Genomic DNA, 12,273 nt, shown 5'->3' on the forward strand with positions numbered 1-12,273 from the left:
GGCCACTAGGGGGAGAGTGCTCAGTTGGAGTCACGAATGCTAGATGCATATGCTGCGCCTAATTTTGGATAGTTCGGCAATGCGAATGTAAGAACAAAGTTAAATATAGCTGTGCGACTGTTAACTGTTAACTAGTAAACTGTTAACCATCACCTCGTTTGGAAACCTCTTCACAAAAGAGCTGTTCGGAAGTATAACTTCCGATGAAGGTGAAGCTTGGTGATATTGTCACGACTGGATTCATTGCTGCGCTCTATTCCTCCTTGCCGTATTCAGCATACCTTAGTCAGATAGCTGTGTGGGTTTAAGCTGATCAGGCCGATCATTACATATTCGCACTTACTCGATCACAGTTCTCCTTCTTACAGTGTTCTAATCATTAAAGAACCTTCATTTATCACTATTCATACTACCTCTGGTCCTGTAAACCACCTAATAATCTACGGCTACCCGTTTTTATTTGGCTTTATACAAAGCAAGTATAAAAAAAATGTAATAGAGCAATGAAGTCTATAACAGAATAGACAAAATGTTAAAATGGTGACTTGCCGGTAACAATTTCATTGTTTAGTAAGCCTGGGCCAGTAGCCCCAACCGATGCCGAAGAACTCTGCCCATTACTCCCAGACGAATGCCTGTACTGCGTGTGGCTCGAGCTTTCAGAGCTGTTGACTTGGCCGGTCGTGCTTTGCTGCTGACCTGTGCCAGCGCAGAGAAGAGTTTGTCTTAAAAAAATATCTCACTTAATATACTTGCGAGACCGAGATATATTCATAAGCCGAATCAGGACAGCATGAATTGTACACTTCGTGGAAACTTTTATACAATTATTTGAGTCTAATAGGAACATTGCTGAACTTTTGTGTCATTTACTACGTTACTATTACATTATGTATGACTAGTCATGAAGAAAGAAATAAAAATTCTCAGGGATCATCTTTTTAACGCAATAATAATGACAACTAACTGAAAAAACTGGCTTGAAGAGTATAAGACATGTTATTATGTAATGTAAATGCGAAGAATTAAAAATAAGCAAAAAAGATAATTTCCTGTGGTGAGACATCACGCCTGCGATTACCAAATAACGCGCCTGATGTTCTGCAAACTGAGCTACCACGACGGCTATCAGCCGTCACTTTATGTGGCATATGTCTGCATTTAAACGTGGGAGCGTCTTTAAGCGCCGCATGTAGCCATGCTGGTGAGTGTGATCTACACTTTTTCTGCCTGTTGGCACCACGTCGTCACCCTAATAACTGCATTCACGAGTACTATAGCTAGTTCAAACGTTGCAAGGAGGGTCTTTCCTAATATATTCATACCACCCGCTTGCCCTGCTCCTGATGACACTCCTGGAGTTGACGAGCCCGCATTCGTGTCAGACTGGCTCGTTTGACTGGAAGCTTGAGAGATGCTTGATGACACGCTTTGCGGACGATTTGGTGATGTTCCTGCATGACACAAAATGCATGAAAATTCATAAATTTTCTTTTTTCGGACGGCCACAATGAAGAACAATAGAGCATTTTGCGAGGGAATGACATGAACAAGAGATATTTCATGACAAGCAGGCCTTGTGGGTCGTGCAGCTTGGCCTCAGGCATCACGCTTGCATAAGGCATTACTGCAATGGTTTGGTCATCTAAGCTTATCTAACTAATCTTTACACAGGTTAACAACGCCAGCAATATGCTGGTTGTTGACATCTTTATTTGCCGTTTCATGGTATTTTGTTCCTTTTATTCTAGATGCCCATACATTACGATGGTATACCTCACGATGCCAAATGCAGCACTCCGTCACTTCCCTTTGGTTTGTCACAGCCGTATGCACGATGCTTTGCACCAGTAAGAGAACTAACGTGCAATCATCGCCAAAACAAGAACTAAACAAGAACAGAAAAAGAAACAGATCAAACCAAGCGCCAAACTATACCAATAGCGCTTGGTCTCGTCTGTTTCCCATGTGTCCTCGTTTTATTTTCGCGCTCTCTAGATGCGATTTAGCCTCAGAGCGATACCCCATTAAAACTCAACGGAAGGTAAGATGCTAGAGAAAGCGGAGAAAAGGGAAGGGATGATCAATAAAGCATAGAATAAGGAATAAAACCGCAAATTATAGTTGAAGTAGCACTACCGCAAAGCGAAGAGCTTACTTACTAAGATACCCAAACATAATTAGAATTGATTACTCAGCACTGCCAGTTCTGATATATTAGAAAAGAAGACGCCATGATCAGTTTGGTGGCCTCGTATGAAAGATGAAACTCTGTAAGGAATCAGTTGGCAGTGTTAAAAATTGTTCTTGCAATTTCAAAGCTTTGCTTTCAGGAAGACGCAATGTGCAATTTTGCATTAAGCTGCAATACACCTTTTCACAGGAAGGAAAAAAACACCGCCATGATGGGCTGTGCGTGGGAGTACAAGCGCTAAGGACGCAGCGTTTCCAGTGCATTTTCGAGGGGACGCGCCGATTTGCACAGCCCAAGGCGGGCTATGGTGGCGCCCAGGGATGCGTTTATGAAAAGGTGAATATAAGCGTTTTAGTACTCCAAGTGCCCCTGACTTGACACAAAGGCATATTTTAGCCAAGTTAGAAGCGTGAGCTGCACAGAGGGCTATGAAAAACGAACATTATAAAGAACGCAGATGCCAAACAACGAAATTTTGTTGCCTAGTGTTCACTGTTCCCTGTAGTGTGTCTTCTTCACGCTTTACACTCTGCCAAAATCCTTTCAATCAGCAACTTTTTCAGCTTCTTGTTTTGAAAGGAGATTAGCGTCTCGTTCACTATCACCGTACTTCACATACAGAAAGGCAGCACAGCGGCTTTTGGGAAAACTCAAAAGTATGACCAGCAATCCAGCCAAGAATATCGCATGAATGCGACAGTTCACATAGAGTTCTTACTAGTTCTTCTTTATGTGAATAGATGAATACAGTGCGGGCTAATCATAATCCGAAGTATTGGGCTTATCACACTCATAATTTCGACAACGAATAAAAATTGTGGAGACGTAACATGTTCTAACTATTTCAAAGCCTAATTTCCTAGCTGTTCAGATCTCACATTATAGGTACCAATGGTCACTTGCACGTGGTGAAAATTGAAATTTAAATTATTCATTTAACTGAATAACTATTTTGGCTTCAAAGTCGTGACACCAATGTATTCATTGAAACTGTATATAAAGAACCACCACCACAACTTTCACAGTGTTTCTTCTAAACCTGTGAACTTCTCCAGCGAAATATTTCTAAAGCTGTCTTCATAAACTTGCTAACCAATCAATCGGCATTGTCCATGCTGATAAGAACACCACATTGCTTTTGGGATTCGGTGCTGCCATGTTAGTCGCCACTGGAGCATTATATTGTAATCAAAATATTTTCTAGTGTGCTTTTATGGCACCAATTTTGTAGCGGGCAACTTAAATGACATTCTTGCCACTGAAGCGTAGCAGTGACCGTTTTCCTATCTTAGTGACCTTGCCGTAAAGGCGTTTCAGCAGAGAAAGTCTGTATTAAGTTCATAGAGCCCTTCGGCGAACCTGATCAGTTTTCAAGTTGATGAATCTGTCTAGTGAGCTCGAAGTTGAAAAAGACAACTGCTCGTGTGTAGCGGGCCTCTCTTAAAGCTTTAGCGCTGCGTTGATACCCTGCTACAGGCAAGTTCCTAAATGTTTTTGAGAAAACTACGGTGTGACTAGAGCTGCGGATTGCATACATATCTGATGGATTTCTGATGTTCAATCGAAAGTTGAATACGCATGTCATTTACCTTTTTACAAAACGGAGGTATACATTGGCCAGTGTATCTAGAGGTAAGGCAAACCATAGTTTCTTTTGTTACAGGACTTATCGTTTCTTTTTGTTTGCCCATCCGTGTTCTTACGTTTCTAATAAATAAGGTCATGTGCTTTCAAAGACGCTTTTCGTCTGAACACTAGCTCGCTCGCGTTAACAGTAGTTGTTATCCAAGGAGACGTATGCACGCACATTATGCGCTACGCACGCTAGAAATGCATGGCCATAATATATATATATATATATATATATATATATATATATATATATATGGTCGCAGGTTCGATTTCTGCTCACGGCAACTTATCTTTTCACCCACTTTTCTTTTTGCATATTTACATTACAATTGTTCTAATAACTTCCCCTATACTATACATGCCTTGGCATTACTGTCTGTTAGACCTCAATAATAGTGTGTCAATTTTGTGACTATTTTTACTACCTCTGGTTTCGTAAACCACCTAATTATCTACGGCTACCCGTTTTTATTTGGCCACACACAATGCAAATATAAAAAAAAATGTGATACAGAATTACAGTTCATAACAGAATAGACAAAATGTTAAATATGTGACTTGCCTGTAACAACTTCATTGCTTAGTATGCCTGAGCCAGTAGACCCAACCGATATTGAAGAACTCTGCCCATGACTCGCAGTTGAATGGCTGTTCTGCGTGTGGCTCGAGCTTTCAGGGATGTTTACTGAGCTTGTCGTGCTTTGCTGCTGACCTGCGCCTGCGCAGAGAACAATTTGTCGCACAAAAATATCTCACTTACTATACTTGCGAGACCAAGATATACTTAAATAGCGGAATCAGAACATCATAAATTGTGCAGTTTTTGGCAAATTTTATATAGTTATTCGCGTCTAATACAAACATTGCTGAACTTTTGTGTCATTTACTACGATACTCTTACATTACGTACCACTAGTCATGAAGAAAAAAAAAGCGGAAATTTTCAGGGATCATCTTTTTTAACGCAATAATATCGAGATTTACCGGAAAACACTGCCATGAAAAGTATAGGGCATGTTATTATGTAAGGCAAATGTGAAGAATTAGAAATAGGCAAAAAAGATAACTTCCTGTGATCAGGCATCAAGCCTGCGATTTCCAAATAAAACGTCTGATGTTCTGCCAACTGAGCTGCCACGACGGCTATTAGACGTCACGTTATGGGGCATATATGTGCTTTTAAACGTGGGAGCGTCCGTCAGCGCCGCAAGTGGTCATGCTGGTGAGTGTGATCTACACTTTTTCTGCCTGTTGGCACCACGTCGACACCCAAATAACCTCATTCACGAGTAATGTAGCTAGTTCGAACGTTGAAAGGAGGGTCTTTCCTAATATATTCATACCACCCGCTTGTGTTGCTCCTGATGACACTGCTGGAGTTGACGAGCCCGCATTCGTGTTAGACTGGCTCGTTTGACCGGAAGCTTGAGAGATGCTTGATGACGTGCTTTGCACACCATTTGGTGAAGTTCCTGCATGACACAAAGTGCATGAGAAACTCATAAATTCTCTTTTTTTTTTCTGACGGCCGCAGTGAAGAACAATGGAGCATTTCGCCAGAGAATGACATGAACAAGGAATATTTTACGACAAGCAGGCCTTGTGGGTAGTGCAGCTCGGTCTCAGGCATCACGTTTGCATAAGGCATTATTGAAATGGTTCGGTCATTTAGCTTATCGAACTAATCTTTACACAGGTTAAGAACGCCAGCAATATGCTGGTTGTTTACATCTTTATTTACCAATATATTGTGTTTTGCTCCTTTTATTCTAAATGCCCATATATTACAATGATGTACCTCACGATGCGAAATGCAGCATTCATTCTCTTCCTTTAGGTTTGTAACAGCCGTAAGCATGGTGTTTTCCACCAGTAATGGCACTAACAGGTAATCATCGCCAAAACATGAAAGAAACAAAAACAAAAAAGAACAGATGGAACCAAGCGCCAAACTACACGATTAGTGCTTGGTCCCGTCTGTTTCCCCGGTGTCCTCGTTTTATTTTCGTGATTTCTAGATGTGATTTAGCCTCAGAGCCACACCCTATTAAAACTCACGGGGAAGTAAGATGCTAGAGAAAGCGGAGAAGGGGGGGAGAGAGGTGCAATAAAGCATAAAATAAGGAATAAAACAAGAAATTATAGTTAGGTAGCACTACCGCTAAACAAAGACCTCACTTAATATTGCAACCAAAATTAATTAGTATTGATTACTTAGCCCTGCCAGTTCTGATATATTAGAAAATTATGTTGCCTTGTGTTACTGTTTTCTATAGTTTGTCTTCTTGACGCTTTGCACTCTGCCAAAACTTGTTCAATTAGCGACTTTTGCAGCTTTTTGTTTTAAAAAGAGATTAGCGTCCCGTTCACCATCACCGTCCTTCAGATACAGAAAGGCAGCAGAAAGGCTTTTGGCAAAACTCAAAAGTGTGATTATGAATCCAGCCAAGAATATCACACGAATGCGATGGTTCACATCGAGTTTTTGCCAGTTCTTTTTTTATGTAAATAGCTAAATATAGTGTGGGCTAATTATATTCTGAAGTATTGGGCTCGGCACAGTTATAAGTTCGACAACGAATAAAAATTGTGAAGACGTAACATCTTCTCGATATTTCAAAGCCTAATTTCCTAGCTGTTCAGATCTCACATTATAGTTGCCAATGGTCACTTGCACGTGGTGAAAACTGAAATTTATAAGATCCATTTACCTGACTAACTATTTTGGCTGGAAAGTCATGGCACCTAGGTATTCATTTAAACTATAATTTAAAGAACCACCATCATCAATTCCTGAATGCTCCTTCTAAACCTGTGAACGTCTCCGGCGAAATAATTTCTATGGCTCTCTTCATAAACTGAGGCGTCCTATATTAACAAATCCATCGGCATTTTCCATGCTGATAAGAACATTATGTTGCTTTTAGGACTCGGTGCTGCCATGTTAGTTGTCACTAGACGATTATATTGTAAGCAAAATACTTTCTGCTTTTATGGCACCAATTTTGTAGCAGGCAACTGAAATGATATTCTTGCCACTGAAGCATCACAGTGACCATTTTCCTATCTTAGTGACCTTGCCGTAAGGACGTTCCAGAGACAAAGTCTGTATTAGGTTCATGGAGCCCTCCGACGAACTGCCTCCTTTTTCAAGTTGATTAGTCTGTCTAGCGAGCCCGAGGTTGAAAAAGACAAAAGCTCGTGTGTAAAGTGCCTCTCTTAATGCTAGAGCGCTGCGTTGATGCACTACTACAGACAAGTTCCTAAATGCTTTTGAGGTAACTACGGTGTGACTAGAGCTGCTTATTGCATATATATCTGATGGATTTCTGTTGTTCCATCAAAAGTTGAATATGCATGTCATTTACCTTATTACAAATCGGAGGTATACCTTGGCCAGTGTATCTCGAGGTAAGGCAAACCATAGTTTCTTTTGTGGCAGGATTTATCGTTTCTTTTTGTTTGCCTATCCATGTTCTTACGTTTCTAATAAACAAGGACACGTGCTTTCAAAGATGGTTTTCGTGCGAACACTAGCTCGCTTGGGTTAACAACAGAAGTTGATGTCCAAGGAGACAACTGGACGCACATCACTACGCACGCTACAAGTGCGCGGTCTATATATATATATATATATATATATACATATATATATATATATATATATATATATATATATATATATATATATATATATATATATATTGATAGATAGATAGATATAATAGATATAAAGGTCGCAGGTTCGTTCCTGCTCACGGCAAGTTATCTTTTCACCCACTTTTCTTTCTTTATATTTACATATATATATTACTTGGCAGCAGAGACAGCATACGACAGGGACGCTTATTGCTGTTGTTTTCCCAGGTGTTCGAGGCGTACAGTGGCTGACTATCGGCGTTGATAGCGGAGCGTGCTACATCCAGCGCCTTGCGGGAGTGCCGCGTTGACCGACCGGCTACGTTTTTTGCGCCTGGCACCATACCACGTGGCATCGGCCACCCCTGGCCCTTCAAAAAGACAGCGGCAACGCCTCCCTCGATCACTTGGCAGCAGGGACAGCATACGACAGGGACGCTTATTGCTGTTGTTTTCCCAGGTTAGGCATTTGCCCTCCTGTTTTGTATAGTTCATTCGCTACCCTAGCGCTGTCTCTGTTGCCTATTTTTCAAAGTTCGTACTTGTTTTGCCCACTGTTGAATCTGTAACTTGCCCTTTAATCATGGCTACTGAGTTCGCGGACTTCAAACGCGACATTCGGAAAGAAATCAGAGTTAAACAAAAGCCTTGAATACATGAACAAAGACTACGAAAATATAAAACAAGAGTGCGCTGAATTTAGAAAGAAAAACGCTGCTCTCAGGGCGTCCCAAGAGGCAATGCAATGTGAGATAGACCACTTGAGAAAGTTGGTGCACCAAAATTGCACGCGCCTAACTACTCAGGATCAGTACTTTCGAAACAAAAATATAGAAATTAAAGGAATCCCACGTACCCCTAATTAAAACCTTGTACAATTGCTTGCCAAAGTTGTTGACGCCTTGTGGGAGCCAATAAGTGAACAAGACATAGAAATATGCCACCGTTTGCCAGCGAGGAGTGCCACTTCGCAAAGTAACACGGCACCAGACCCAGGTGTTGCAAAGAACGAGGTACGCCCTCATGCAAGCGCTGTTCTCGATCGGGGTAGCAAAGCTGGCAGTGATGCCCCCCTGAGCGGAAACGTCGTGGTTGTTTTCAATCGCTGAGCTAAGAGGGATGCCATCGTTAAGAAAGCAAGGAGAACTCGATTCACAGCTGAGGAACTGGGTTTCACTACTAAACAGTCTGTTTTCGTAAATGAGCACCTTTGTCCCCAACTGAAAAAATTGCTGGGTATGACGATTGCTCGGAAACGGGAAATGAACTGGCGCTTCGCGTGGGCAGGTGGTGGCAAAATATTTGCGCGTGAAACGGAAACATCTCGTGCAGTTCAAATCACATGTGAAGCTGACTTGCACAAGATGCACGCGGCCAATTCAAGCAGCCGCGAGGCATCTAGCATGCCGTAGGCTTATCTGATTAGCACTTTTCGTTTTTTCGGCGCGACCTTTTTTTTGTTAAGATGGCGATATTACCACGTGATGTCAATATATCTTACACTAGTGGATATTGCAGTATCATGCTCTTAAATGCTTGCTCAGCTCGCAACAAGCACGATGATATAACTACGTTTCTCGACGAATTCTCGTTTAAATTCGACATCATCATGATTTCTGAAACTTGGTACACGTGCAATGGCGAGGTACTATACTTGCCAACGTATAAATAGTTCTTTCTATACAGGCCCTCTCGTCGAGGGGGAGGTGTTTTGCAACTAATTGCTGATCATTTAGTTTGCAGCCTTCTCTCAGAATTTTCAGCAATTACACCAGACTATGAGGCATTATCACTAGAATATCACAAGTATGTATATGTGGTAGTTTATCGTCCACCTGACGGAAAAACACAAGCGTTTTTTAAATTTCTTGAAAATCTGCTTACGTATGCGTGTACTAACAAGTTGCACATTATCATAGGGGGTGACTGCAATATAAACCTTTTACAGCAAACTGAAACCTCTCGTAACTTCCAACTACTACTTGATTCCTTTGCGTGTGCTAATAATAATACTGAACCTACACGTGTCACTTAAGATACTGAAAGCCTTTTCGACTTACTTATTACAAATGACATAAATGATTCAACCGTATCTAGAACTGTTATTGCCGATATTAGTGATCACTACCCTATATACATGTTTCAAAATCGCAACGAGTATCTTAATCGTGCAAAAGTATCAACTCCAGAATCATACAAAATACAGGAAATTAGTAACAAAACATTAGACACTTTTAGGCGTGAAATTGCGCAGATTTGTTGGGATCCTGTCTATAAATCAGTTAACGCTAATGAGGCTTATGAAATATTCATGTGCCTGTTAAGAAAAACTTACCATAAGTGTTTTAAATATAAAACTGTCGAAACACTGAAGAAAGGTCGAAAACAATGGATGACGTGAGAATGTCTGGAAATGATTAAGAAGAAAAATCTACTGTACGCGAAATTTGTGAAAACAAGACACTATAACGATCTTTCGTAATTCAAGCGGTATAGAAATTTTGTAACGAAGCAACTGAGAAAAACTAAGGATGCGTACTATGAAGCTCTCTTCAAGAGGGTTAGCACTCGTGGCGACGTGCTTTGGCGAGAAATAAATAAGCTTCTAAATAGAAGTTGCTCTCGAGACAACGCACTTGAGTTAAACATAGATAACAATATAGTAAAGGGTCAAGAACTTGCTAATAAATTTAACGTGTACTTCACAACGCTGGTGTCCTCTGATTTATCAAATCCTTCTCATGCCTGTAATAGTGAATACAGGGACTTTCTAGGTGTGCCAAACATGAGCACTGCATATTTTTTAAACACAACTCCTGAAGAAGTACTGTCTGTATTTATGTCACTAAAGAACACTACTGCTCGGGACTTAGATGACCTACAAATTAGACCTATTAAAGCAGCGCTTGATGTTTTGTTACCTGTTCCTACCCATCTGTTTAATATCTGCTTATCCACGGGAGTTTTCCCAGAAAAAATGAAGCATGCGAGAGTTAGTGTCTCATACAAATCTGGTGACCGAAATATCTTTTCTAATTATCGTCCGATCTCGATACTTCCTGTTATATCTAAAGGGCTAGAGAAAATCATATATCAACGTGTCATGTATTTTTGTGAAAAGTACTCTATTTTATCACCGCATCAATTTGGCTTTTGACGGGGCACGTCCACGGAACTGGCTCTGCTCTCACAAAAAGAACTCATACTTAACTCATTTGAAAAGAAACTGTTAACACTGGGTGTTTTTATTGACTATTTCAAAGCTTTCGATAGAATCAACCACGAAGTACTCTATGCAAAATTGCGTCATTATGGTTTTCGGGGAACCCCACTTGACTTTCTGAAATCTTATTTATCACAAAGAAAGCAATCTGTAGTTATAAATGACAGCCAATCCTCCCTACTAGCAAGGACGTCAGGTGTACCTCAGGGCAGCATATTAGGGCCCCTACTGTTTAATATTTATATAAACGACATAACAAGTGTCAGCAAATATGTGGACTTTATAATTTATGCAGATGACACTAGTATATTTTTTCATGGTAATGATTTAGGTAAGCTTGCAGACTCAGCCAACAACATTCTTAACGACATCTTCTTATGAAGTACTGCAAATTATTTAATGATCAACACAAAAAAATCCAAAGCTGTGGTATTCGCACCGGTTCAGAAGGCTGTCTGTCGTGGTTTGGATATATATCTCGGGCCCGAAAAAATTGAGGTTGTTAAAGAAGTTTCATCATTAGGAGTAATTTCTAATGAAAATCTTAATTGGGACGAACACGTTAATAAATTAACTAGAAATAGCGCTAGGACGTGTGGTGCTCTCTCTAAACTTCGACAAATACTTCCAGCAAACATTAAACTTTTACTATATAATACGTTGTTTTTATCTCACATAAACTATTGTAGTCTAGTGTGGGCAGATACATTTAAAGCAAATCGGAACAAAATATTTTTACTACAGAAAAAAGCGATTCGTCATATTGCAAACGTACCATACGACGCACATACAAGTCATTTATTCAGAAAATATAAGATTTTACCGATGGATCACATACATAGTTTCAACCTTATTATGAAATAAAAACAAAGCTTGCTATCAAACAGCGCTTGTTTTCTTAAACTGTGTAACCTCAGAAAAAATACACAATCCTATTATGACATTCGGAAAAGGCCTTCCTGGTTCGTTCCTTATTCGCGAACTAATCACGGTTTGAGAAGACTTGAACACTGTATTCCAGCTTGTTTTAACATGTTTGAAAATAAAAACATCGACATCTTTAATATACATAAAACAACTTAGGAACCTTCTCATCCAAAATGGCGGCGTTTAGTTTAGCATCTTCTAGTTGTCCGGCTACAGTATTATATGTAAAAGAAACACCCTATATTAGTGCTCGTGTGTAACATGGCATCCTGTGATGTTTTCTTTCTTTGACATTTTTTTCGTTGATTTTTTTTACGAGTAAAACATGCAACATTTCACTCATCAGTGTTTCCCTTGTGCATTAAAACTTGTGCTTTTCGCATACCCAGTGTTGTAACGTTGTATAATCATTTTGTAGTACTTTGGTAGCCATTTAGCAACGTGTGCATTGTTTCATGATTGACCACACGCTGTTTTCTTTTGTTTTTTGTTGTTTTTCTCTCTATGCGGTTTGCTTATTTTAAGTAAAACCCGAAACTGATGTAATTTTGATGCATTTTCTTTTTATTTCCTAATTCCTTGAAGTTTTGAAAATCGACGTCAAATTTGTTTTTTCATGTTTTGTGCTCTGCGGATTTTCTGTAATGCCAAGTGAAAA

The 12,273-nt window shown here is 40.0% G+C and overlaps 1 protein-coding gene across 3 annotated transcripts in view; it reads right to left on the reverse strand.

The window, feature by feature from the left end:
- Nucleotides 1-12,273, reverse strand: part of LOC119165386 (uncharacterized) — an 85,767-nt gene that overhangs the window by 32,113 nt on the left and 41,381 nt on the right. Inside the window, exons 16-19 of one of the 3 annotated variants that reach the window (XM_075871714.1) lie at nucleotides 5,170-5,298; nucleotides 4,389-4,544; nucleotides 1,326-1,454; nucleotides 550-699 (exon numbers count right to left, since the gene is read on the reverse strand). In XM_075871714.1, coding sequence (XP_075727829.1) covers nucleotides 550-699; nucleotides 1,326-1,454; nucleotides 4,389-4,544; nucleotides 5,170-5,298 — 564 coding nt within the window. The remainder of the gene's footprint in view (nucleotides 1-549; nucleotides 700-1,325; nucleotides 1,455-4,388; nucleotides 4,545-5,169; nucleotides 5,299-12,273) is intronic. The other 2 variants (XM_075871716.1, XM_075871715.1) reach the window with 2 other exon arrangements.

This window comes from Rhipicephalus microplus, chromosome 8 (assembly GCF_043290135.1).
Source record: "Rhipicephalus microplus isolate Deutch F79 chromosome 8, USDA_Rmic, whole genome shotgun sequence".
Taxonomy (NCBI): Eukaryota; Metazoa; Arthropoda; class Arachnida; order Ixodida; family Ixodidae; genus Rhipicephalus; species Rhipicephalus microplus.